Consider the following 27,952-nt stretch of genomic DNA (forward strand, 5'->3'; position numbering starts at 1 on the left):
TGGGCCCCACCAGAGATCGGGGTAGTTAGGACACTCACATCTCTTTGGGGCTGATGGAAACGCCGTCAGTTACGATCTTTGGGATGCTCCCATGAGTGGGAAACAAGCAGCGTAGGCCTGTTGTCTCCCCACCCAGGCTGCATGGTGGTGATGTGGCAGCGAGGAGACATGACCATTATTTATTATTATATATGGGGCGTTTTGTTCTGCGAGCATCGCCCAGGGACTCCGTGACAGGGGGGTTTTGTTCTGCGTTCATACAGCGCCTGACACAACAGGGGCTCGCTCCGAAACTGGGCTCCTAGGCTCTCTGGTGAAACAAATCATAATAATAATCAATCATAAGTAGCCGGAGAAGGAAGAGCTGGTCTGCTAGGTCTCCTCCACTGGCTTCTAAGATTACATGAGCTCTTGACGAGTTATTAATGCACTTTTATTGCATCGCCGATTTCTTTTCTGTTGCATGTTTGTTCCTTACCTCTAGCTGGCGGGAGCCTACACCCTGTTCTAGGAGCTCACCTGCTGTCGAGGGAGGACCTGCGAAATAATTTTAAGATCAAGTTATCATTACAGCTGGTGAGGACTCTTTCAATACAATATATTTTCCATCGGAAAATGTCCGTTCATCAAAACAGAAACTGTTTGCGGGACGGGCTCGGCTTGGACGCGTTTCTCATTTTGAAAAAAGAAATTAAAACCCGGTGGGGGGGGAACCCGTTTGTTTTCCAGTTCAAACCCATTTATCATTTAGAAACATAAGTTTATTTAAGGTAAAAAAAAATAAATCCTTCAGTGGACCTGCTTCTATATTCTTATTTATTTTCTTTTCTTTTTATTTTATTTTCTGTTCTTGAAAAGCTTCCGAGATTTTGATTTTTCATCCCCATCTAGAATGGGAAAATATTTCAGTAATTCTCATGCGGAAACTGGTTTCTCCCCCCACCCCCCCCCAGCTAGAGGTAAAATGTCTTTTCAAAGCGCCCCTCACCTCAGTATCTGGGCAGGCCCTGTCCCTTGACATTGACCGTGCCGGGGGTGATGGTGGGGGAAGCGGGAGCTCCTGGTTGCTGCAGCGATCTCCGAGTCAGAAGCGAGATGGGTGCCAGCTTGACCTTTGTTTCTAGCCATCTCTGCCACATCATAACCCGTGCTCACGTGAGCTGGAAGAGAGCGCTCCTGACTGTTATGCCCGGCTGTTTGGCATGGGCACTGGGAGTGAGAGTGGCTGGCACGGGGACCGCTGCCTCTCACTGCCCTACTTTCTGCAGTCAGGATTGCAAAGGCACCAGACCATGCCCATGCTGTCTCCAGTCCTCCCCCAGGCTGGCAGCCTCCTTGCTGTGACTGCTGGAGCCAGGAATCTCTGTGGGTGTGTGTGTGTGTGTGGATTAAAACACACACGGAGCCCGGGACATGCAGCGACATGTTGCTAATCCAGGCAGTGTTATTACCGCTGCTATGGGGATGGCAACCTGGGTTTCTGGCGCTCCCAGGGAGGGGCAGAGATGGGGGGCCGGGGGGCACAGGGGGCAGAATCTTCTGCCTCATTTTCTAGCCCAGCAGCAAAGAGCAAAGGGGCCACCTGCAGGCCCAGGGGCAAGCTGGCAAAAACACAGTTCGGGTCCTGGAGCCTTCGTTCGAATCCATTCTGCCCCACGCTGGGATGGGGTGGCCTCTTCATCGCTCACTCCAGGGAGGGCCCATCTCTGCCCAAGTCCCAGGACCCCTCCCCAACTCCCCATCCATTGTGGCGTCGGATTCTTGCCACCATCTCAAAGCTCTGCCCAGCTCTACCCTCATCAGCACTGACCCCCCCCCGCCCCCCTTCCCTGCTGCTCAGCCAGGGTCCCGAGCATCACCCGAGCCTCACCTTCCAGCCACTCTTGTCTCTGTTCGGATGGCCTCCTGGTGCCCCAGGCAGGGTACCACCCTCCTGAATGCAACCACCAGCCTCCTGCCCACATTAAGCCCCTCTTAAAACACCCTCTTCTGCCAAGAGAGACCCAATGAAACGTGAATTGAAAATCCCTATTTTCTAGGCCTCTCTCCCCTTAGGATAGGGCTGGCTCTGAGCCTCTCTCCCCTTAGGATGGGGCCGGCTCTGGGCCTCTCTTCCCCGCAGGGTGGGGCCAGCTCTGGGCCTCTCTTCCCCCAGGATGGGGTCAGCTCTGGTCCTCTCTCCCCTTAGGATGGGGCCGGCTCTGGGCCTCTCTTCCCCCCAGGGTGGGGCCAGCTCGGAGCCTCTCTTCCCCCTGGGATGGGGCTGGCTCTGGACCTCTCTCCCCATAGGATGGGGCCGGCTCTGGTCCTCTCTTGCCCCAAACACTAAACGGACTCTTCTGTGTCCAAGTGAAGAACGTGACAAGGAGCAGAGCGGCCCCAGCCTCAGCCTTGGCCTTGCTCCTTGACCCAGTAGCCTCCTGTGGTTAATAAAATCCCTCCAGCCTCGACCCCTTCTGGCTGAATCCGTCTCTCCTGGGAAGGAGCCGGTTTTCTCCCCCCAGGCGCTCACCCCCATCCCAAGCTCTCCCACGCAGGAGCCTCCTTCCCCGTCTCAAGCCAGGCTCCTGGGAGCTGTCCATTCAGCACCACCTGAATTCAGCAACTCCCAGGAGAGCTCCGCGTCTCACCCGCCTCTCCCCTCCCTCTCCGGGCAGGGGGGATCATGCCCCTCCGAGGGGCGGTTACATCAATGGAGATCTGGGGGAGTCCTGGCAAGGTCCAGGTCTCTGATGTTATTTCTATCCTGTGCCCAGCATAGACCTCTATCTGTACTTGGCAGACGCTTAGCGAGAGCGACATTCCCTGCCCCGAGGAGCTTCCAAACGAGGCAGACATAGGGGAAACTGAGGCACAGACTAGCCAATTGACAAAGCAGATCCGGGATTAGCACCCAGGTCTCACAAGTCCCAGGCCATCACCCTACCCACCGCACCCTTTTGCCATGCCAACCAGTGCCTTTTCCTGCTGTCACTGCACAGGCCCAGAATGACACCACCCATCTGCCTCCTCATTCGGTCTGCTCCCCCCACCCATGTCGCTCCATCTGGGGACCCCCCGACCTGCCTTTCAAAAACATGCAATTGGTTTGTGATCTGGGGAACACAGTGGGTTGGCAGCCCTGGAAAATAAGCTCTCATGTGGAATCACAGAAGTATCCTGGAGTAGTGGGCAGATTATTAGGGTTCTGTTTCAGATGAGACCCGAAACATGTGGAGATATGCCTATTTCACAGAACTGGAAGGGACCTTGAAAGGTCATCGAGTCCAGTCCCCTGCCTTCACAGCAGGACCAAGTACCCTCCCTTATTTTTGCCCCAGATCCCCCTCAAGGATTGAGCTCACAACCCTGGGTTTAGAAGGCCCCTTAGCTATCCCTCCCCCCTTAAAACCCGAGGCCTTTCTCTGCTTCGCCTGCGCAGTAAAGATCCCACAGAGTTTCTTTTTTGTGGGATCAAGGATCCCCCCCCCAATGGATTTAAGAACAAGCAAACAAAAGAGTCGCCACCTTCCATTGTTGCAGAACACTGGCTTCTGTGCTCCAGCCCAGAGGTGGCTGCATTTCAGAGATGGGTGATGCCATTGCATCTGGGCCAGAATGCTCAAACTGAGGGGCACCAAGTCAGTCCCTCAAGTCCCTATTGAATCCGCCTGATTTCTTCAGAGGTGCGGAGCATCACGTCTCCCCTGGCCTTTGGTGGCAGCTGTGGGTGTCAGCACCTCTGACGATCAGGCTTTGTTTAGGTACCGACATAAAGAAGTTGAGCTGGGGCGGGGGAGGGGAAGGGGGGGGGATCCAGGCTGCAAGGCTCTCTGGAAAGCTGGGCTCTTTCAACCTCTGTGAGCCTGTGATTTCTCATTCGCTGCCTCTCTCTTCTTCATCTCTTCGCATCTACCCCCATCTTTCTGGATCTCCCAGCCCCAGGGAATGGCTACGTGGTACCAGCTCAACAATGCATCACCCCGTCAGCACCAGTCGAGGGACAGGCAGAAGCCCGGCCAAGCCAGCAGCTGGGAGTTGCAGCCAAGGCAGCATCCCTCTTCCCTGACTTCAAGCCAGGCTGCCTGAGCTGCTTCCGGGTTCCTGTGACCCCCACCCCCCACCTTTCCCCCTCCCTCCCTCAAGTCCCTGGGACCATCCCAGCCTGGAGAATCCAGAGGTCAGTATGAAATTTCTCTCTGCAGAACCTCCTCCTTGCAGACCTCCCAGGATGCTCCCGCTGTTTCCTTTATCCTCCCCGCTCCCGCCTTGAATTTTTGCAAGCTTGCTGGATCCAAATAAGAGGGGGCCGGGGAGGGGGGGGGGCAGAGAAAGGGGAGGGGCGGGCGGGGGGAGAGCCACAAGAGACGCCTCTGGATCCCGGCATGGACGCAGTAGGACGCTGCTGAGGATGCCAGGGTCCCCTCGGTGAGTGTGTGTCAATTTCAGCCTCGCCCATCAGACTTTCGGCTCGTGTCAGTTTCAGGGCTGCGCTTCCCTCTCCTCCGCGGCTTGTTTGGCTGCCGGCTGGGGGGCGGGAGGGGGGGGTTGTTGTTGTTGTTGTTTGGGGGGGTCCTTGTTTGTTTATTTCCAGCCCTGCCTGCATCGAGACTGCATGGATCGCCGCGGCTTGCAAGGCTGCAGTCCCGATCCAAATAGTCTTCCCCCCCCCTCCCGCGCCCCCCAAACCCTGCCTGTTTTGATGCAACCAGGGGAGGACAGCGGCATATTTTGGTGTTTTCCTGTCGGTCCGCTCCGGGTGGAAACGGAGCGATGGGGGGCGGGGAGAGGGGTTATGATGGTGAAAAGTGTCTTCAACTTAGGGTGTTTATAAACGTATCTGAAAGACGGGGAGTCGGGGGGGGGGGGGTTGGGGGGTAGATAAATGCATATCCAGTTCGTTGTGCTTGGTAGAATCCAACCCACCCCCCAGGTTTGAACCCACCTTGGGTTATTCAAACCCCCCTCTCAGCATGAGGCTAGCGACACTTTAAACATTAATAAGCTGCCCTCTCTCTCTCTCTCTCTCTCTCTCTCTCTCTCTCTCTCTCTCTCTCTCTCTCCTGTTTTCGATCAATAAATTAATAACCATTAAAAAAACAACAACCTGGCTCCTCTCTTCTGAGCCAGTGTTCAGCAGCCACCAGGGATTTCATTTTAACCCTCCCTGGCCTGGGCTTCTGGAAAGGGGACTGGGGTCTAAAATCCAGGCTGCAGTTCAGATTTGAGCCTCTCTGCTCTGGAGTCTGGTGGGGCTGTATTTCTTCCCCGTCCTTCACCCTCAGCAAGCTGGCTGAAGCAGTGGCCTTCCCTCCATGGGGCTGTGCAAGGGGATCTGCAGCCTCACAGGCCTGGCTGGGTTCCTGAGCTTGTTTGGGTTCAGTGGGATTGGCTACCCTCTGGGCTGGGTTTGGAGAGCTAGTCCTTGGGCAGGGTCCCTGGCTGTTTTCCCACCTTCTCCCCTTGGTTTGTTTTATCTCTGGGACTCGCTACGTCCACCCTGCCTCCATTCTGCCCTTCATTCCCTGGCCGCCCCACGCATCCCTTCTCACTCCCTCTCCATCTCCTCTTTTACAGTCTTCCTTTCCTGCAGCCCTGCTATCCTCCATAGACTCTGATTTCTTCCCTCTTTTCTCCTTTCCCTGCTTTCTTCCTCCAGGATCCCACTTCCATCTCTCTCTGTCTCCCCCGCAACACACACACACTCTTCCCCTCCCATCTCTCTTCCTCGTTCCCTCCTTTCCGCATGGGCTCTCAAGCCTCTTCTTTCATCATTCGATCTGAGCACTAGGCCCACATTGGTGTAGATTTTCCTGCCCTTCAAAGGCATTGGATCTATGGCTAAAATGGACAGACCTCTCCCTTCCCCCTCCCCCACATGTGCACCCTTCCCCTCTCCGCTTGAACTGAAATTGACCCATGGCCCCTGGAGGGGACCATGGCTAATACTCTGGCCTCTGTCTCAGATCTGACGGGGTGGGGGTGTCTCTAACACCGTCGTGTTCATACGGCTGGAAGGATTCTCCCCTAGATGTGAGTGTGTGTGTGTCGGGTGATTAGTTTGCAGCACAATCCTGGAAGGGCCTCTTGCAGAGAAGGACAATTGCCTCTCAGAGCAATCAGACCCCTCTCCAGATCCATTATTTTGCATTGGCTTTGGACTCCCGCCTCCCCAGCTCTGCCCCCTTAGGCTGGGAGTTTGTTCCTTCCCCAAAGCAAAACAAGTTCTGGGAAGCAGTTAGCTGGATGAGGGAGATCCAAGGTGCTACAGGTCGTGGTGATTCAGCAGGGGGCGCTCTCTCCCCCACCCCCAAATCTGCGCTGACCCCAACGCCCCCGCTGGAGGCTCTGGTCACTGCTGTTGGAGGTACTGACTCTCATGTGAGACACAACCCGGGTCCTGAGCCTCTCTGTTGCATTCGAGATCCCCTGGGGATTTCTGTGGCAGTCAAAGAGGCTAGCCCCAGGGTCCTGGTTAAATCCTTGGGCAAACGGCATTCCGCTTCCTTACAGGTGCCCTGCAGCTTTCCACTGGATCTAGTGTTCTTCACTTCCCATCTTCAGCTGCTGGGCAAGCCTAGCCGTGCCACTGTGTAAACCTGCGACCGCACCCCCACCCCAGAGGTGGCCGCATTTCAGTGGCAGAAGAAGCAGCTCCATTTGCGAAGCACTTTGCTGCTAAGGGAGCTCTCTGAGATCGATATGAATCACTGCCAGAGCAGACGTATGAGCCACTGGGCTGTAATTTTCTGCCTTTCTGTCTCCCGACTGCTCTTTCTGGGGACTGAAAATCCACAGGCATAGAAAGGTCGCTTTTCCCATTGGAGTGTCTCCCAGTAACAGCGATGGGAGCAGTGCAGACCCCACGTGGCATTAGATGCTTCCCTTCTGATAACACCAAGGAGCCTGCAGTGGGGCAGGGACAGAGGGGAAGAAATTTGGCCCTGCCCTACACTTAGGCCAGAACAGCCCTGGGCCTAACTTCCATCCCTGCTCCAGTGGCTCCTAGGGGTCTTTTAGGGCTTTCGAATCACAGGAGCACAGATCAACTCCGGCCACGCTTCCACCCACCTAGAATGGCCCCAGAATCCCACTGTTGCCTGCTCACCGCCAGCTCACCCCTACACTCGGGGCTGCTGCAGAACTGACAGAGGCTTCCTCTGTACCAGGTGGTAATGGGGTCTGGGGCCCTCCCTTCTACCTCAGAGCCTCCTTGGTCCCACCCTCACTGGGGCAATGGGCAGCAATGAAATCATCCTAGGGAGTTTGGGGGACTTTATTTTACGCCCATCTTATTTGTGTTTCCTTGTGGTGCAGCCCGCTCTGTGAACCTGGTCAATCTTGCCCCTCAAGCCCAAGGCCTTGGAGGGCTTCCCAGATATTAACCAGTAGGCCCTTTCATCAGATAAAAGAATTGGCCACTTTGTCCAGCTAAGAGGAACTTCTCTTGGAGGAGTTCGACATCCTTTATAAATATGACTGCATTACATCACCTAATCCCTGCCCCGGGGAGGGGAGATCTTTCATAGATTCATAGATATTAAGGTCAGAAGGGACCATTATGATCATCTAGTCTGACCTCCTGCACAATGCAGGCCACAGAATCTCGCCCACCCACTCCTGCGATAAACCTCTCACCTATGTCTGAGCTATTGAAGTCCTCAAATCGTGACTTAAAGACTTCAAGGTGCAGAGAATCCTCCAGCAAGTGACCCATGCCCCATGCTGCAGAGGCTTGGCACATTTCGATCTTTATTTTTTTTTATCATTTGATGGATAATATTGATGTTTTTTTACTAATTTAAATGTTCAGTTAGGGGAAATTAGGGGGGGTCAGATGATGATTTAATGTGGAGATTCAAAAAGTTAAAGCTCTCTAACCATTCCTACACAAAGGGTCAGCATCCCATGGCGAAATGTCTGAAGTAAATATCGGTAAATGAAACGCTAATACGTTCTCAAGCCGTGTTTTCCCTACTTTGCCTAGCTGTACACTTTGATTATTAGCAACGGAACTATTGGGTGTGTCTGCGGTGAAATTGACATTTACCGATAAAAATCTAATCCTTCCAAGCCTAATTATATCCATTAAACCAGTGGTTTTCAACCTGTGGTCTGCGGACCCCTGGGGATCTGCAAATTATTTTTAATGGGTCTGCAAAAGGCAGTTGTTCACATAGAACAGTGGTTTTCAACATGTGGTCCGCACAGATTGTGCCTAAGATTTACGAAGGGATCCGTACCTCCACTCAAAATTTGTTAAGGGTCTGCAAATGAAAAAAGGCTGAAAACCGCTGCATCAAACCAACGGGAAATAGGAGAGGCCCAATGACTTGCCCAGGGTCACACAGTGAACGGGGGGCAGAGCCAGGAATGAAATTCAGGAGTCCCGACTCCCAGCCCCCTGCCCTAACCAGCAGCCCACATGAGCTGGGAGAGCCCCAGAGTCCAGATTCCCAGTCCCCGGCTCTCACCACTCGACACACTGAACGTTCAGTGTAATGCAGGTTTGTTGATCCAGAGGGGCCCTTAAGAGCGGCATCCTCCTGGGGCAGATAAACCTCCCTGTGGCTGGATGCTTCCCGCCCTCTGTGACAGCCCGAGCACCCCGTGGCTCAGCTGTGCTGGGGATCTCGCTTCTGGAAGGCGGGTAACTCGTCTGTGAACATTCACTCCAGGCTGGGACACGGCAGTTGATGTCCCAAGCCAGGGATGGTCTGGTCCACACCTTTTCCACCAGCGGGGCAGTGGGACTGGTTAGCTTGGAGGGTCGCTAAGAGACCGTGGGTACAGCGACACTGTGATTCAGCCCCCATGCCTGGCCCGGTGCAGCTGACTCGGGCTTATGGGGGATCAGGCTGCGAGGCTGTAAAATTGCAGTGTAGACATTCAGGCTCGGGCTGAAGCCTGCGCTCTGGGACTCTCCCCCACCGCGTGGTCCCAGGGCCCGGGCTGCAGCCCAAACCGGATTGTCCCACAGCAATTTTACAGCACCGGAGCCTGAGTCCGTCACATGGGCCTGCCCAGCTGAGGGTATTTAATTACAGTGTAGACATACCCTAAGTGACCTTTCACCTCTAGATCCCCAGGGGTTCAAACTCAGCTCAGCAGGGATTTAAAGCCGATGGCAGGGGGAGCTGCTGGAGGCCGGTAGGGGATGATTTGATGGGTGCCTGTCAGTCTCTCCCATAAAAAACATTGTCTGTCTTGATGCTGATTATCCCTTTGTTATCAGCTCTAGGATTAACGGTACAGGGGCATCTCCTTTGTCACGTCCTTCCGGGCACGGGGCAGCTGCCTTGGGAACTTGTTGAAGTACCAGAATGCTGGGGTAACTCCGTTCAACCCCACTGAAATCGACAGAGCAGCTCCCAGACAAAAGTTGGCCCATTGGCCGTCCCTGGCTCTAGCTATTGCTTGTCATTATTACTAGCATTCCTCTCCAGAGGGTCCAGTGAAGACTGAAACCTCATTATGCTGGGCACAGCAAGAGACCGTCTGGGCCCGAGTGGTTACACTTCATTAGCCAAAGAGTGGGGAGGGGAAACCGAGGCACAGAGAGGCAAAGCAGCTTGCCCGAGATCATGCTGCAGTTCAGAATCCAGGTGATCCCAGGTCACCAGACTACACTGCCCCTCGCTTCTGTCTGCTCTTTGGCAGAGCCGTCAGTGGTGACCGCACGGAGGGCTGGGCTCTTCACTCCATCCCTGGTCTGACAGGCTTTGAGGTGGTGGTAAAGATGGGAATTACTGTCCAATGTGTGGGGAAGTGAGGCTGGCTGAGATGGGCTGGAGCTGGAGCAGCTGTTTGTCTGATCCGGCTTCCTTAAGTGAAACCACGTAAAGGGGGTAGAGACGACCAGCTCGCGTCTCTTGCTGACTCTTACTTGCAATCTGGCTGGGGCGGGGAGGCACAGAGTGCATGGTGCGATCAGCCCACCCTGGGGCCTGGCAAACTCGTACCAGTGTCAGGCAGTTCAGGGCATGGCATTTAGCAGCGTTTCCGGCCACGGGCTCGCTGCGGCGTTGTGAAAGGGGCAGGCTTGCCCAGCTAAGGCAGACCCTAAACAGAAGGCAAGAGGAAAAAATTACGGTGGAAAAGGAAAAGGGCCCGCAAGGGGTGGCCGGGCAGCAGGAATCGGTGTCCCCTCCCACGTGGCGCTCAGGAGCCAGTAAGGGGGGGCGATATGATTGGGGGGAGAGGTAGCTCAGTGGTTTGAGCATTGGCCTGCTAATAAACCCAGGGTTGTGAGTTCAATCCTTGAGGGGGCCATTTAGGGATCTGGGGCAAACATTGGGGACTGGTCCTGCTTTGAGCAGGGGGTTGGACTAGATGATCTCCTGAGGTCTCTTCCAACTCTGATATTCTATGATTCTATGATCTGGCTCCTTTCTCTGGGCCAGGCGCTCTGACTTCCCTTTCAAGCCAGCCTTTGGATTCATTCGCCATTGCTCCCCTGTGGCCCTCGTCTGGTACCCAGCAGCCCCTGTCCGCGGGGCAGCTGCCCGCTGCTCTGTGTCTCTGTGTGCTGGAAAACCTTGCTGCCCCGCTGCAGGGGAAAGGCCAGGCTTGTGTGGCCGAGCCTTTCTTCAGTGTGTTGTCCCATTTCAAAGAGCTTCGCTCCCTGTCCCGGCCCGGGGGCAACCTGCAGCCCTTTCTCCTGGCCCCTAGGAGAATTTTGCTGCTGACTTCCTGGCGATCAAGATCTGGCCCACGGTGCAGTGGAGGGGGGATGTAGGAATGCCAAGCAGAGTGACCCAGGTGGAGACAGGGCACGAGGACTCTCCTGTGGATTTTTGCTGACCATCAGGGTTTGACCTGAAAAATGCCTCCTTGTGCCCTGTTGGGGTGATGCCCAAGGGACGGGTCCTGGCCCAGGCTCCTGCAGAGTCTGTGGGCCGTGACTCTCGATTCGCAGCCTCGAACGCTGACCTGTAGATGAGGGGCATAAAGCGGCGAGGCTCTCTTGATTTCAAAGCGGTGCCGATGAACAGCGGCTTGAGGTGTCGGGTTTTAGCCATCTCCTTGGCTATGCATGGCTCTCCGCAAGGCTCTCCAAATACTGGGTGGTCTTCTGCACTGAATGGTCCATGCTTAAAAAAATCCTATATGGCTGAGTGGCTAACGAATCCAGGTGCGGTCATTCTGAGACTGAGCCGCTGGGTTACCTTGGGCAAGTCACTTCTCTGTGCCTCGGTTTCCCCTTCTTTGCCATGAGACGATGACCCTCAGCTGCCTCTACAAAGTGTATTGCTAAACTGGAGAGGGTTCAGAGAAGAGCCCTGAGAATGATTACAGGATTAGGAAACATACTGACAGACTCACAGAGCTCAGTCTGCTTAGCTTACCAAAGAGACGGTTAAGGGGTAACTTCATTACAGTGAATAAGTATCTACACAGGGAACAAATATTTAATAATGGGCTCTGTGCTCTAGCAGTGAAAGGAATAACATGAGCCAATGGCTGGAAGCTGAAGCTAGACAAATTCAACGGCAAATAAGGTGTATGTTTTAAACCGTGAGCGTTTATCCCCTGGAACAACTTACCAAGGAGGGTGGTGGATTCCCCGTCACTGACAATTGTTAAATTAAGAGCAGAGGTTTATTCTAAGACACCTGCTCTCGTGGCATGGGAGGTGGGTGAACCCTGGGCTCAGTGAGGCTAGCCCCTGGCCGGTCCCTTCTGCCCAAGGCGCCCCTCCCTTGTCCCGCCACCCCAGCCCCGGCCTGCCCAAGCAGCCCCAGCCCCGGAGCATGGGGCGAGCGGCGTGGGCCCAGCGCCGGGTAGCATGCCCCCCCGCCCCTCAGCCCCAGAGCACTGGGCAGAGTCCTGGGCTGCAGGCTGGCCCCCATTAGCCTCAGCTGTGGCCCCGGCCATGGGGGAAGAGCCAGCAGTACCAGGGGCCTGGGGATGGAGCGTGGGCAGGGTCACACAGGGCTGTTTGGGGAGGCTCAGCCTCCCCTGGCCTTTGATGCCTGCCGCCCATATCTAGTGGTTATTTTGGGGAAATCCTCTGGCTTGTGTTATCCAGGGGGTCAGACTAGATGATCACAAGGGGCCCTTGGAGTCTAAGACTCTAAACCTTGGCTGGAGACCGTGTAAAAGCTACGTAGGGTTATCAAGGAGCACAAAGAACTGAGTTTAGCCCTGAGTTTACTGAGTTCAGTCAGTCACATTCCACCATCTCTTTGCTGGCCCATTGTTTCCTATAATCAGGTAGCTCCAGCCCCCAGGCCCTGATTGTCTACATGGGGAAACTGACCTGACTAGTTACTGTGGAATAAAGCGTTCCCTGATACCTAGTCCAGACCAGCTCCCCACGTGGCCGCTCTTCTGGAATAAATGTGAAGGATAGGGGGGGAGGGATAGCTCAGTGGTTTGATCATTGGCCTGCTAAACCCAGGGTTGTGAGTTCAATCCTTGAGGGGGCCATTTAGGGATCTGGGGCAAAAATTGGGGGTTGGCCCTGCTTTGAGCAGGGGGTTGGACTAGAAGACCTCCTTAGGTCCCTTCCAACCCTGAGATTCTGTGACTAGACCGTCCGCGTGGGAAGCAATTCCCGAACAGCTATTGCAGTCGGCTTCCCCCTAGGACAAGCCCCTGGCGTGTCACCATTCCTTGAAAAGCTGACGCCCCTTGGCTCATTGCACAGCGGCTGCTCTGTCCTCAAAGGCGCTGGGCCGTTAGGAGTCTTTTCTCTGCCGGCGCCCTTAGTCAGCTGGCGCGCCCCCCGTGGGGGTGGCTGACTTTGCAGGAGAGACCCGGGTTTGAATTAGGGAGGAGGGAGGGGCCTGTGGGGCGTGGCCGATGGTGCATGTCAAAGGCCAGCAGGAGCTGAGTGCTGGAGGACGGGGGGGGGGGGTTGCCAAGCTGCTTGCGGGGGTGGCCCTGGGGAAAGATTTGCAGGCATTAAAGCATCTTTCTCTGCTGCTACACGCTTCCAGCACCAATGAGGCCTCCAGGGAACGCCCCAGCACTGGCATCCCAGCTGTTACAGAAGGGAAAGTGCCACATAGCGGCTAACCCAGATGAAGGCTCTATTGCCAGAGTGAAGAAATCAGTGACTGTAACCCTCACCCCGGCCTGGATTTGAACCCTTGACTGCCTGCCCACCCCCCTTGCCCCTTGAGCTAAAGAAGCAGCACCATAGCAGTTAGCAGTAGCAGGCTGCTATCCTCTAGCGGACATGGGCACGTGACACACGTTGTCAGGCTAAGCAAGGTGCATGCGCATAGTAAACACTCCCTGCCCTAAAGATCTTACAGTCTAAAGAGAGCTGGCCGGTGCCTCAGTTTCCCACACTGAAAAACGGGGATGTTGCTGCTGATCCCCTTGCAGAGGCACCCAAGGGCTTTGTAAATTCCTTGGGGACCGCACAGTGCGAGGTGCTGCCCTACTCCTCATTCACCCTCATGCGAGCGAGAGAATCCGGCCCAGGGCTGGTGTATTTAGGGTGACCAGACAGCAAATGTGAAAAACTGGGATAGGGGGAGGGGAATACAAGCCTATATAAGAAAAAGACCCAAAATCGGGTCATCTGGTCACCCTAGGTGTGTTCCTGACTGGGATCGGCTGGGGGCAGTACAATAATGTCCTATTCCTAGAGATGGGGAAGAAAAACACACTTACTTATTAAATCGCCTTTTCCCCCCTGACGCTGTCCCTTCGCTTTCCCGGTTCAGGGCCATCAAGCCAGGTGCGTCATTTTCTTTCCAATTCTAAACTCAAGGCTGCTGGGAGTAAAGGCAAAGCTCCCCAATCTGGTTTGACAGGAGTTCTGCCTGGGGTAGGGGGAGTGTACCGCCCCAAGGGGAGTAGTGGGGATACCTGGGGAGCCCCCAGTGAGGTGGGGGAATACACCTTCTCCTACACCCCTTTCTGGGACACTCCTTGCTCCCCCCTGCATGCTGGTCCTAGTGCCTTATAGGCTCCCCAATTTGGTATCCCATGTGCCCCCTGCCAGTTTGCCTGCATGTGGGGGGAAGAAAAGGCCATCATAGAATATCAGGGTTGGAAGGGACCTCAGGAGGTCATCTAGTCCAACCCCCTGCTCAGGGCAGGGCCAATCCCCAATTTTTGCCCCAGATCCCTAAATGGCCCCCTCAAGGATTGAACTCACAACCCTGGGTGGAGGAGGCCATGCTCAAACCACTGAGCTCTCCCTCCCCATCCCATCTCCAGTCCCTGCCCTGCGCCCCTCATGCTTGGCAAGTGGCAGATTTTATGGCGGGAGAGGGAACCGCTGCTGTTTGGAGAGCGTGGGCCAAACACGGAGGAGGGAAAGCAAACAAACCCATGGCAAGTGGCCAAACATGAGATCGCGCAGCCAGAGACTATGCCAGGCAGAGATGCTGCCAGCCTTTCCCGTGTGAGAGCCACGTGCTGCCCCCTGCCCGGCACTGAGGGGAGGGTGGCGGGGGAGGCGGTCCCCAAACGCCTCCCCATTGGAGCCCATGCCTCGCTCTGCCCCAATGGAAAGTCAAACCAAATAGTTGACCCTGGGGGCCCAATTCTGCAGTCACAGGGAGTGTTGGCAGAGTAAAGTTGGCAGGATCAGCCCAGCAGTATTAGTGCTGGGGTTTATATTTAGTGCATCTTTCTCTGCCCAGGCAGGATGGTTCTCTGCAAAGAGGCCTGGGAGTCAGGACGCCTGGGTTCTCTGCCTAGCTATGCAACTGAGCCAGTCACGTCAGTCCAGCGGCTTCCCTGTCTGCAAAACTGGGGGTCACACCCACCTTCCCGCCCCTGGGTGCTGTGGGTCTGGGTTCATTGTTTTCAAAGCTCTTTGGCGGGAAAGGGCTGGATAAAGATTTGGGGAGAATATTACCATTGTCACATGGAGAGGGGAACTGGAACGCTAGATCAGATCATCCTGTCTGGTATCATTGCTCCAAAAGTGGCTGTCCCCAGCTGCCCCAAAGGAAGCTGAAAGAAACCCTGCAGTGGGCAGTTATGGGATAATCTGCCCCTGTGACAAGTTACCTCCTGACCCCTAATGGTTGGCATGCCCTGAAGCCTGAGGGTGTATACCCCTCCCTCAAATCTTAGCTTTTTACATTCTCTCTATTATAAGCCGGGATACTCTTGTTCTCCACAGAAACGCCCAGTCCCCTTTTGAGTCCTGCTCAGCTCTTGGCCGCAATGAAACATTGTGGTGCTGACTTCCACAGGCTAATTGGGGGTTGTATGGAAAAAGTATTTCCTCTTATCAGATTGATCCAGTTCTAAAACCGCGAGTGATTGACATTTCCACCATGTCCCTTAAGTACGTCCTTCACCCCACCAGTCAGGAAAACACCAGCCGTGGGCTGGTGTCTCCTCTGTCTAACCTGCGGGAGTTGTATGGCGGGGAAGGGAGAGGCGAATCGGGCCTCCTGTCTCTTTAAATAGACAGACAATAGCAGGCGATCAATCAATGTCCATGTCTTCTATTGCATCATCCATCCTGATTCCTTTTGTCCAGCGATGGGGTGGTGGGGTAAGGGAGAAGGGGACAGCAGGGCTGGGGGAAAGGGAGGAGAGTAGTGTGTGATAAGGGGGATCATGCTATACTGCTAGGTCCCTCTACCGCCCTCCCCCACGCTCTGCCCCCAGGAGCCAGCGGGCTTGGTCCAGCTCCAGAGCCCGGCTATCTCCAGGGTACTTCCGTGGGGCTCCTACAGGCGCCCGTTATCTGTGCGACGGTTCCCACTGCTGCGGCTCCATGCTCCGGACACGTCCGGCTCGACCCCGTGTAAGGGCTCGGGCTGGGCTTCCGCCCGGGGTGCCCGTGAGCCGACCGGGTCCGGGTGGAGTCTGCAGAGATGCCGCGGCAGCTCCGGGGGAAGCCAAGCAGCGGGATGGCTCCGCCTGACCGGCTGCCCCGTTCCCCTCTGTAACACAGGGCCCGCTGTGTAGGCAGCTGAGACACCAATAGCCAGGGAAAGTACAACCCGGGCCAGGCCCATATGGCCCCCTCTGGCCCTCCCCAGAGCTCTCTCGCGCTCCAGATGGACCGGGGGTGCTCGCCGATGGGTGCTCGGAGATCCCAGGGCCTCCCCATAGATACCCATGCCAGCTGCTTGGCTTGGATCTGACCCTACCTCCCCCCTTCTCTCCGCAGAGCCGCCCTGCCATGTCGTCCTCCAGACGCCAAGACACGGACGAGGTTTTCGGTAAGTCCGCTGCCCGATCTGCACCCTCTTCCCGCCCGCCCTGGTCTCTCTGAGCCCACGTCCTCTAGCGCCCGCTTGCTCGCCCCCAGCGTCGCCAGCCCAGGGAGACTTTCCCCGGCCTGCAGAGCCGGCCAGGGGTGGCGCAGACCCAGGCTGGGGGGGAATGTGGGGCTTGGGGAAGGAAGGTCTGGTGGGAGGGGGGTGTTAGGGCCTGGCAGTTGGGGGCCGGTGAGCTAGGGCGTGGATGGGTTGGGGAGCCGGGGCATAGGGGTGGATGTGGGGGAGGGGGGAATTTGGGAGCTAGGACCTGGCTGGGAGGAGCGGGAGATCAGCAAGCGCAGGGGCCCAGGGAGGGTCTGGAAATGAATCCCCATCCTGCCCCTGAAAGCCGAGATCTGTTTGCCCACCCCTCTCATCTATGGGGCTCCCTGGCCCAGCGGGGCCTGGATCCCTGGGAGATGGACTAGGCTTCTGTCCCCTCGACTCCGTCCTCCAGCCCTAGGCTGGATTCATCCCTGGTGGGAGCTCTCACCGCTGCCCTCCAGGGGCGCTGTGCTGGGGAAAGGCAGGACCTGCTGAATCAGCGCCCGGCCCTCTGGCTCCCAGGCCTCCCGGCAGCGGGGAATCGGGGTGCAGCTTGCATGGACACCGCCTCTCCCACACACACCTAGGTCAGACGGTGCCTTAAAATCATAGAACATCAGGGTTGGAAGGGACCTCAGGAGGTCATCTAGTCCAACCTCCTGCTCACAGCAGGACCAATCCCCCATAGTTGCCCCAGATCCCTAAATGGCCCCCTCAAGGATTGAACTCACAACCCTGGATTCAGCAGGCCAATGCTCAAACCACTGAGCTATCCCTCCCGCCCAATCCCTTCTTGGGAGCCGGGTGCAAGTGGGGCCCTAGGTGTGCGTGACCCCCTAGGATGTACACGTGGGGCTCTGCCTCCCCGCAGGCGCCTCTCCCCACTGGCCTCCACCCCGTGCCCCCTACGGCTGCTGGGATCCTGCAGGGACCCTGCGTCCCGCTAGAGCCCCCTGGACGACTGCATGGGGCCTTGCTCATTCAGCCTCCTATGGAGACCCCCAACACACACACACACACCTCCCTCTTGTCTCCAGCTGGTCTCCCCTCCACTTTCTCTCTCATCCCTTGCCGCTTTCTTCCCCTGGTCCCTCGGTGGCCAGGTGCTGCAGCACCCACTCCAGCATCCACTCCTACTTTGCCTCGATTTCCCATCCATCTTCTGTGGGGGTCAAAGATCTGCCCTGCTCCCCGTCCTCGGGGCCTGATCCTGCCTCCTTCGGCGGCCTGAGACTCTCAGGCAGGATGAGGAGGGTTTGGGGCACAGAAGGAAAAAGGATCAGGCCCCTCACGTGTTTTGCACCCATGGACCTCCTAGCCTAGGCGGTTGTGCAAAGCACAGAGGTTGTGCAAAGCACGGCTGGCTCTGGTGCAGCTGGTCCCAGCTGGGGACGATAGCGTGACCCTGTCTTATGTGGGTGCAGGGCATCCACAGGGGTTTGTACTGCAGTAGCTGACCCAGTGCCAGCCAAACCCAGTGTAGACAGGGCTTTGTCAGAATCTCCCCCTCCCAGTGTGCATCTGCCCCTCTCATTGGCTGACGGCGATAAGCACCCAGGCCGGTGTGCGTGCATGAGCGTGTCCACGCTCACACGCGGGTGCGCGTATGGTGCCTGTGATTAGCAGAAGCCTGAGCCGTGCCCTCCTGCAAAGGCCACTGCCTCGACTCCCCGGGGGCTGGAGCTGAAAGCCCACGTGCCAGCTGCAGACAGCCGATGCTGGGAGTGTTTCCCATCTGTGGCTGGAGGAAAAAATGTCACCCTAAAAATAACCAGGGCAGAGGAAGCGGCTGGCAAGTGAAGGGGTGAGTGGCCCCAAGGCACAGCTCTGATTTTCCCCTGCTTGGGTTGGCACCCGCCTGGCGTGCCCTATTTATAATGAACGAGCTGGGATGAGCAGTGCGTGGCCAAGACAGCCCAGGGAAGGCTGGAGACAGGCAGCGTGGTGAGTTACATCCTCATTACAGCCGGGGGGTGATGACTGTGTACCGCATGGGGAGGGATGCGGTGACTGTTTGAAGAAGATGGTCATCTAGCCCAGTCCCCGGCAGGACAAAGTCATAACTAGACCGTTCCTGAAGGTGTTTGCCTACCCCAGGGGTTCTCAACCCTCATTGCACTGCGACCCCCTTCTGACAACAAAAATTGCTGCACGACCCCAGGAAGGGGGGGACCAAAGCCTGAGCCCACCTAAGCCCCACTGACCTGGGTGGGGAAGGGGTCAAAACCAAAGCCCAAGGGCCCCAGCCCGGGGGCCTGTAACCTGAGCCCTGCCGCCCAGGGCTCAATCCCTTCGGCTTGGGCCCCGGCAAGGCTAAGCCAACCCTGGCCACCCCACTGGCGATCCCAACCCGCAGGTTTGAGAACCGCTGGCTCGAACCCGTTCTTCAAACCCTCCACCGACGGATTCCGTGAGCGCACGTAGGCACGAGTGCCCGCAAATGTCCCTGCACCCGTGCCACACACATGCACTTGTGCCAATATTGGTGGGCATCCATGGTGTCACAGGCACACACAACACCCGCGTCCCAGTAGGCCACACGCACCTGCCTGCGTGCTCAGGTCCTCACGCGAGGTGCACGCGGGCATCAGGAGTTTGCTGCTCTGTTTCTGGTTACCCAGAGGCTTCTGCTGGAGGCATCTAGCTCTGGGGAGGGGCGGGCTGGACACTCAGCGGGCGAATGCCGGGCAGCGTGAGCCTGGAGCATGCAGGGTGATTGCCTTCGTTCCTAGATGTAAAACGGGACTGCAGTAACTGACGTGATGAGGAAATGGGACCATAACACAGGACCCATAGAGCAGTGGTTCTCAAATGTTGGGTTTTTTTTCCCCGCGGACCACTTGAAAGTTGCTGAGGGTCTCGGCAGACCACTTAATGATCTTTCCAAATGTTGCTTGTACCATTAGCTAAGTATTGTAAAGCACTTTGGATAAAAGTGATATATAAAAAAACCCTTAATAATCATTAAAGGTTTTTTTGTTCTACAAATAAAAACCCACAACTCATATTTTAATATCGATAGGCTTATCTTTCTAATGCGATGGATGGGCCCTCTCGCCCCCTCCGCGGCAGCCCCCGAGCTGGGGCTGGGGAGGAGGGGAGTCTCTCCAGGTGCGGACTTTAGAGGGAACTATCCGTGGCCCATCGGAATGGTGCTCGGTCCACAGACCCCAGTTTGAGAACCTCTGACACAGAGCACGGGAGTTAGTGGCTGTTGTAGGACCGGCTTTGCAGCATTGTATATTGTGAGGCGCGGCGAGCCCTGTACCCGAGCCTCTGTAGAGGCAAGGCGAGCTGGGTGGTTCCTGGCGGCATCGCTACCGGCTCTGCCTATAAGCCAGATTGCCCGAAACGGTCCATTATAAGACTGTTTCCAGTTGCTTAGAACTTTTGCAGCCCAACTGGTTCAAGGTCGGCAATTTCCCCTGCCTCAAACTGAATTTGGAGAAGGTGTGTGTGTGTGTCGGGGGGGGCGCTTCAGTAAAAGCTATTTGGCCATTTCTGAGAACGGGGTGAGGAGAAAACACATTGCTTTGCCCAGGTTAACAATCATTCTTGGGTCCATTTCTTTGAGACTCTCTAGCGCCCCCAGGCTTTGGTGCAGGGAGTTGAAATTGGATGGGGGTGGGGAGAGTTTCAAGGTGTCAACCCAGCCCCACTGGGCTCGGGGTGGCACGAACACCTCCTAAGAGCCCTCTCCACCCCCAGTCTAATAGATAAGGCAGCCGAAGGCTGGGAGAGGCAGGGAGTTGGAGTGGCTTGTCCAAGATCACCCAGCAGATCAGCAGCAGAGCCAGGAATCAAACCATGTGCCTCACACCCTACCCACTAGGTCATACTCCCCCTCGCGTTTTTGAGGCAAGGCACCTTCTTTCGGTGCCTAAATGGAAGTGGAGCTCGCCCTCCGTGTGCGCATGCTGAGCACTTGAAAATCAGGCCTTAGGCTCTTTAGAAAACTTCCTTTGGGCTTTCTAATAAAGTGTCGAAAGCCAATCTCCCCTGCCAGAGAAGGGGAGCGCTCCCACCGCCCCGGGGCTGGTCACTAAGCCACTCTCCCTTGGGCGAGGAGGTATTTTGGGGCAGTCCTCTGGCCTGCGCGATACTAGAGGATTCTAATAGTCCGTCCTGGCCTTGGGGATTTGAAATGGGCAGAATGTCTGATTTCCCCCCACCCTGCCGCGAGATTTTCTGGTTTTCACAGCATTCACGGTCCTTTTCACATTTCCTGGGAAATCCAGGACGGCTGGGAATCACAGATGCAGGTGGCTGGGAAGCAATGCGGGGCCTGGGGAGCTCTGCGTGCAAGCGGAAAAGTCCTTCCGGCGGAGAGCGGCGCGCGCGACGGTCGCACCGAGCCGGCTGCCGGCTCAGCCGTCCCTGCCTGCTAGGCATTTTCCATCTCCGGCCTTTAAAGCTCGCGAGCATTAGCGCGGTGGGGGCTGGGCACAGCCTGCAGCCTCCCTGGGTTCAGGGAAATGTTGTTTGCTGCTAATGTGAAGCATGGAAAGTGCATCCAGATGCGACTGGGCTGCCGTCCCTCGTGACGGGGAAAAGGCAGTGCTTGGCTGCGCGCCCTGCGAAGGGGGATCTGGGCAGAGGCTGCTGGACGCACGCAGGCCCCGTGATTCTCTCCAGCGAGCGGCTACCCGTGTGCCACTGATCTTCAACTCTCCCCTTCCAGGGCCCCGAGGAGCCAGGCCGTAGGCTCCTGGCCGCCAGCGTCCCCGTCTCTGAAGCATCCAGCGTTGGCAGCTGCGGGAGGCGGGATACTGGCCGTGCTGGGCCAGCGCTGGTCTGATCCTCTCCAGCCAAGGGGACAAGGGGGAGGTTGGGGCCCAGCACTGCTGTGGGAATGGGGCTCCCCCCAGCCCCTTCTGTCTGGTGTGCAAAAAGGCTAGCCAAGGTGTTAAACTCTCCCACACCCTCAGACATAATGCCTGGCGCTCAGAGCAAAGCAACTTACAAAGAAATCTGTCTCCGTCTCTCCATATCAAACTTTGCCAGTCACGTCCCAAATCAGTGTCCCGAGACTGCAATGAGCCCTCAGCATCTGGGGCAACCCTTGGCTCAGGCCTATTTGCCTCTCTTGTATGCCCCCCCCGGCATCTGCCCCCTCTCTGGGGCTCTGCTGTGGGCAGACTCAAGGCTGGTGAGGTGATCTCTCTTGTTGGACCAAGGGCTGGTGGCTGAAGGGCCGTGCCGCCAGAAGTTGGTCCAGGAACAGATATTTCCTCACCCATCTAGTATCCGGGGCGCAACATGGGTCCTCGACTGGCGCAAACTATGTCCAGAACGGTCTCGTAGGGCAAACCTCCGTGCGTTCCCAGCATCTCTTCGGCCTCGTCTGTGCCAGGGAGGTTGGCCTGGCTGATCCCTGTCCCAGCCCGTGTGCAGAGCGGTCTCTGTGCCACACAGCTTGGGCAAGGCTCGGCTGTGCCCATCTGCATCGGCTTTTCTCCTGTCCGTCCCCCTCCCGCTCACTCCCCGTTCTCGTGAGCCGCGCGTCTCTTTCCCTCCCGCTCCCCGCTGGAGTCGGCTGGAGTCGGCTGATTCTGAGCTCCTGGAAGGCTCCAGCGTGTACACAAACACACTCACACACACACACACACTCTCACACACACAAACTCACACACAAACACACACACACACACACACACACTCTCACACACACAAACACACACACTCACACACACACTCACACACACAAGCACACACACTCACACACACACAAACACACACTCACACTCTCACACACACAAACACACACACTCACACAAACACACACACTCACACACACACTCACACACACAAGCACACACACTCACACACACACAAACACACACTCACACACACACTCACACACACACTCACACACACACTCTCACACACACTCACACACAAGCACACACACTCACACACACACAAACACACACTCACACTCTCACACACACACACACACACGCACTCACACACACACACACACACACACACACGCACGCACGCTTGATTAAGTATTCATGACCTCCCGAAGGCAGCTCCCTGCTCTGTATGCAGGGAAAGCAGAGGAGGCTGGGATGAGAGATGGGGGAGCTCTTTGTGAGTGAACGTGTGTATGTGTGTAACTGTGTGTGCGTGTGTAGGGGTGTTTGTAGCAGTGGGGGTGTGTGGAGCAGTATGTTTTTTAGTGGGGTGTGTGTGTGTGTGTGTGTGTTAACCCTTTGAGGACAAAACACACCTGTAGTAATTAACCCCCCAGGGTCCCAGCCCTTTCGGAGTATTACCCAGCCGGTGCACTGGGATGGGGAAACTGAGGCACAGGGAGACTTGACCACTGGAGATCCTGGTTCTGCCTGGTGTGGCTCCCCCCCCGCATCTCTGCTCCATTTGCCTCCCCACCCCCAATTTAGGAATTGTCCAGTGACTCAGCTTCCCTCAGGGTGGGGGAACTGAAGCTGGCTAATCACTGACACCTCAGGGTGACAGGCCGAGCATCCAAGGGCTCTGGGCTTATGGGATGAGCTCCCATGGTGCAGGATTGGGAGGGGGGACTAGTCTTTGGCAGGTGCCCCTAGGTGAGGACCCTGCCTGATGGGGCTCTCAGAGGAAGTGGGGTATGCCAGTGGGACAGGGGGAATCCCTCCCCGAACATCTGCACAGCAACCTCCTGTTGGCACACAGGTGAATGAGCGTGCCAGTGTGTGCAGGTGTGGGTGTGCAAACATACCTCGGTGCAACTGGATAGGTGACCTGCACATGCGATGGGGGGGGGGGTAAAAGCCACCAGCCGTGCAGCACTGTCTGCAGTGTCCCCTAGGGCCTGCAGGCTCCAGAGTGACCCCCAGTGCAGTGCTGACCCAGACACCCCCGAATGCTGGCAGTGCCATCTGTAGTACCCCCCAGCACTGGCAGTGACCCTCCTCCCCCCGCATTGACAGTGCAGTGCCGCCTGCTGTGACCTCCAGCACTGGCAGTGACCCCCGCCCCCTTCATTGACAGTGCAGTGCCGCCTGCTGTGACCTCCAGCACTGGCAGTGACCCTCCTCCCCCTGCAGTGCCGCCTGCTGTGACCTCCAGCACTGGCAGTGACCCCCCCTCCCCGCTGCATTGACAGTGCAGTGCCGCCTGCTGTGACCTCCAGCACTGGCAGTGACCCTCCTCCCCCTGCAGTGCCGCCTGCTGTGACCTCCAGCACTGGCAGTGACCCTCCTCCCCCCTGCATTGACAGTGCAGTGCCGCCTGCTGTGACCTCCAGCACTGGCAGTGACCCTCCTCCCCCTGCAGTGCCGCCTGCTGTGACCTCCAGCACTGGCAGTGACCCCCCCCCTGCATTGACAGTGCAGTGCCGCCTGCTGTGACCTCCAGCACTGGCAGTGACCCCCCCCCCTGCATTGACAGTGCAGTGCCGCCTGCTGTGACCTCCAGCACTGGCAGTGACCCCCCTCCCCGCTGCATTGACAGTGCAGTGCCGCCTGCTGTGACCTCCAGCACTGGCAGAGCGGTACTGGGCCAAGCGCCCCCTGGTGCTGGCAGTGCAGTACTGCCCCAGGTGCTGCCCAGTGCTGTCCTATGCACCCAAGTGCTCTCAGTGAAAATCTGGCCATCAGTATCACAATGGGAGCTGCCGGGGACACGGGGCAACCTGTCCCTCACTGAGGTGCCAGCCTGGCCGCTGGCTCCACATCTTCACTGTCCAACACTTCAGACGAAATGCCCCCCTGCCGCTTTGTGAGACTCAGTTTCTCCAGGCCCTGCCCCTATAAGATCCTGCACTGCCCAGGCTATGGGGGTGGGGCCCAGGACAGAGGCTGAGGGTAGCAAGTGTGTTTTGGCTTTGATGGGGGGGGGGCGGGCCTGGCTAAAACCCCGTAAGCCCCTTTGGAAAGGGAGCTCTGGGAAGAGCCCCTCTCAGCTGCGAGGGATGGAAGGGAGCTTCCCCCATTAGCAGCAAGCTCTAGCTCCTTTCCCCTGGGGACGACGGGTTTATGGGCTATAATGGATGGACCCAGGCCACGGCTGCTTTGTAAATTGGATCGTCAGCTGGGGCGGGATGGATTTATCGAGCAGCATAAGGAATAGCGCTTTCGAGAGCGTCATCTCTGTGCGTGTGCGCACATGGGTGGGCGTATACCGCTGTGCCTGGCATTTGCAAGTCCCTGTCCCTGGGTGCCATGGGGCTGAGAGTCCCCGGCGTGAAACAGCATAGGGGTGAGCGAAGGGGCTTGGCTGCACACTTCTTGGGGGTGCACAGGGGGGTCACGCTGAAGCGTGCAAATATCTGCATGTGTCAGGAGGGTGAAGTGTGAGAAGGTATTGGGGGGTGTTAATGGGGGTGCTTCTTTGTGGGAGCGGATTTCTAGGCATGTCTCTGGGGCCTGATTCTCTGTCCCCGTGTGACCATTGACACAGTGCAATGGGCGTATAAATCCTCCCGAACCAGAGTGATAGCAGTCACGCCCGCTGGGCATGGTGCAGGGCAAGAGAGAGACAGGCCTAGTGGGTGGGTGTGCACCTGCTTGTGCGGCGCCTGTCCCCGGACACACTCAGCTCTTTACAAGCATTAGCTAACCCCTCTGGGAGACAGTATTAGCCCCATTTCACAGATGGGGAAACTGAGGCAGAGAACAATGTAAACAACTCTCCCAGAATCATGCGGACTGCCACTGGCAGAGCTGGGAATACAACCCAGGAGTCCTGATTCCCAGCCCCCTTCACTTGAACCACTGGCCCAAATCGCCTCTGAACGGTGAAGCCTTTCTTTGCTGGAGATGGGGCAGATTCTTGCCCAGCGCTGGGTCTGGGAGCTCAGAGAATCTCTAAGGATCAGAAAACCTCCAAGGAGGGCGGGATCTCGTGGGCGCTTTTGGCCTGTTACCCCTGCTTCTTGAGAAGGCATCAGGACGCCTGGGCCAGGTCATCAACTCCCCCAGCCCTAAAACATCGCCCTGGCTATACAGCTCTCTCTAATGACTGACCCACTGGTTTCTCTTACTGATACAAAACCCAGTAGATCCAGATTGGGCACCGCATGCTCCCCTGGGCCGGCGGGTGCCAGGACAGATGCCAGGCAGTTTGCTCTTCCCAGAGACTAACTGGCCCCTGGGGGGGGGGGCTTGGGAGGGTGCAGAATGACTGGAACAAGCGCCACCTTGCCCACAATCCCTCCCTCTTCTGCCTGGTGTCCGCTCTACCCCCAGCACCCTGCTTCGGAGCTGGTTCTGCCCCAGACGTGCCCCCCCCCGTGCCCTGGTGCTTCCCCGACATGCCTCGTGTGCCCATCTAGCTGGCACAAAGGGGCTGCCGGGCAGCACAGGAGGGGGCCCTCTGTGTTAACAATGACGGGTTGGGCACCCTCCGTAAAGATAAGGATTTCCAGGCAGCCCTGACCACTGGGAGATTTGCTAAATCCATCATTTCTGCCCACAAACCAGTGCCCCCCAACCCAAGCCCCAGCTCGCTTGCTGGGGGGTGGGGGGGGGAATGCCTTCAAATTAGCTCGTCATTTCCATGGCTTTGAACTGACTGGGTTCGATGGTGCTTCTGCCCCTGAGGATCAGGGCGGTCGCTGGGCAGGGTTGGCAGCCCCGCTGCCAGGGCTAAACGTGGCTTTGGTTAGATTTAAACTCATTCTAGGTCCCCATTTAACTCCCTAAAATAGAATCTCAGGGTTGGAAGGGACCTCGGGAGGTCTCTAGTCCAACCCCCTGCTCAAAGCAGGGCCACAATCCCCAATTTTTGCCCCAGATCCCTAAATGGCCCCCTCAAGGATGGCACTCATAACCCAATGCCCAAACCACTGCGCTATCCCTCACCCTCCCTGAGCAACTCGAGATGTGCCTGCTTAGTATCCTGGGGTAGAGTGCGGGGCCTAGGTGTGAACCGTGAGCGTGCAGGAGTGAACGTATGAGTGTTTGCATGTGAGTGCATTCACGTGTGTGTCTGTGGGTGAGTGCATGGAGGTGTGCGTGTCTGAGGATGCGTGCAAGGGAGTACATTTACATGCATGAGTCCATTGACATGTGTGTCGGGGGGGGTGCATGTGAGGGCATTTACTTGTGTGCGTGTCCGTGTGTTTGTGTGTGTCCGTGTACACGTGAGTGCATTTATGTGTGTGCGTGTGAGTGTGCCTGAGTGCATTTGCACGTGAGCGTGCATGGGTGTGCATCTCTGGGTGTCCATGAGCTTGTGTGTGTGTAAATGTGCACATCCCTGAGTGTGCGAATGCACGTGCGTAAGACTCTACAAGTACCAGTGGGAGACCTCGGTCCGGTGTCCGTGTAAGAGAGGGAGGAAAAAACTTGGGGGGGGGAATCAAGGCCGGATGAGGAGCCCCAGGAGGAGGCCGTGTGGGCATGGAGGCTGGTGACTACTCCGCTAGCTCTTGCCCTGATTTCAGCAGGATCCTGTCCCCCGCGTGCTGCCGTGGGGAGGCGTTTCCTGGGCAGGCTCTAACACAAGGAGGCAAACTGGCTTGGGGACCTCATCTGAGTCAGGCCTGGGTGCCCTCGAAGAGGCACACCCCGGTCATGGTGCATCCAAAGCTGATCTGAATCGCTTCTCCTTGGGTTCCATATGCAGCTCCGGCAGGGGAGTGTGGTCTAGTGGTTAGAACAGGGGCCATTGGGAGGCAGGACTCCTGGGTTGCACTCCCCCAGTCTGCCCATGCCCCCGCCTTTGTGATTTTGGGCGAGCCCCTTCCGTCCCTCTGTGCCCCCAGCTGCAAAGCCCGCAAGTGTATCGGTTACCCCGAACCATTTGCAGATTCCTCGCTCGAATCAGCCCAGCTCTGCAGGTCGCTCACACGATCCGCCTTCCTCCCGGGGAGCGAGGGCCGTGCACGCGGGAGCTGGTCTGGCTCGCTGGGAGGGCACCCGCACAAGCGGCGGGTGTGCAGGGCCATGAGGAACCCGGCCTGGCGTGGCCGGGCACCAGCAGTCGCCCCTGTAGAAAGCAAATACGAGAGGGGCCTGATCGCAGCCGAGTCAGATCGCCCGTCGCAGTCTTCACCCAGCTCTGCTCTTTGCTCCCTGCCTGGGCGCAGCCTGCAGTGCCTGGTGCCCCCACATGGTCCCCCGAGGCACCAAGCTGCCAAGAGGCCATGCCACCCTTTTGCAAGGAAATCAGAGCAGCCCTGTGGACTGGGAGGCACGGGGGCTGCGGGCTTTGATGGAGGTGACGGCGGGAGGGCTTTGGTGGCAACGAAAGGATAGTCATGGGGGGCGTCTGTCCGCCGTGTCCCCAGGCAAAGGGCAGCGAGGACAGCAGCAGCTGGGCATGGGAGGCGGATGCGCAGCGATTTCCCTGCCCCGGGGATCAGCCACTCTGCAAACCCTGGCAGGGTAGCCCTGTGCGATGCGGCGGGCTGCTTCCCCACTGGGGGTGCTAATGTCCGCATCTCAGAGGAGCTCGGCAGCCCTCCACCCAGGCAGCTGGATTCTCCAGAGTGCTCAGACCCCAATACCCCTGAGCTTGGGGCAGGGGGAACCCCAGCCCCACGTGTCTAAGGCAGCTTGGGCCAAGCGGTTCCCAGCTGCAGCCGGGGGGAGATCGTGAGATGAGCCTGTGGATTTGGGGGGGGGCTGAAATGGACGTTGGTGTGCGTCTCTTCTCTGAACACTCTCTTTCTCCCCTTGTTCCACCCTCTCCCTCCTCTTTGTCCCTGGCTGGGACCCTGCCCCTCCATCCCTTTGTCTTCCATGCCTTCCTTCTCTCTTTCTTTCCTCCCTCCCTGCTCTGCC

The 27,952-nt window shown here is 57.1% G+C and overlaps 1 protein-coding gene across 7 annotated transcripts in view; it reads left to right on the top strand.

Moving 5' to 3' along the window:
- Positions 1 to 481: 481 nt before the first annotated feature.
- Positions 482 to 27,952, top strand: part of SAMD14 (sterile alpha motif domain containing 14) — a 36,685-nt gene continuing 9,214 nt past the window's right edge. For 4 of the 7 annotated variants that reach the window (XM_073325567.2, XM_073325573.2, XM_073325572.2 and 1 more), the window contains exons 1-2: positions 3,805 to 4,159; positions 16,082 to 16,133. In XM_073325567.2, coding sequence (XP_073181668.1) covers positions 16,094 to 16,133 — 40 coding nt within the window. In that variant the 5' untranslated portion in view covers positions 3,805 to 4,159; positions 16,082 to 16,093. Of the gene's footprint in view, positions 577 to 3,804; positions 4,160 to 4,326; positions 4,408 to 16,081; positions 16,134 to 27,952 lie in introns of those variants that run through there. The other 3 variants (XM_073325569.2, XM_073325570.2, XM_073325568.2) reach the window with 2 other exon arrangements.

The sequence above is a fragment of the Lepidochelys kempii genome, chromosome 27 (genome assembly GCF_965140285.1).
Source record: "Lepidochelys kempii isolate rLepKem1 chromosome 27, rLepKem1.hap1, whole genome shotgun sequence".
In the NCBI taxonomy this organism is placed as follows: domain Eukaryota; kingdom Metazoa; phylum Chordata; order Testudines; family Cheloniidae; genus Lepidochelys; species Lepidochelys kempii.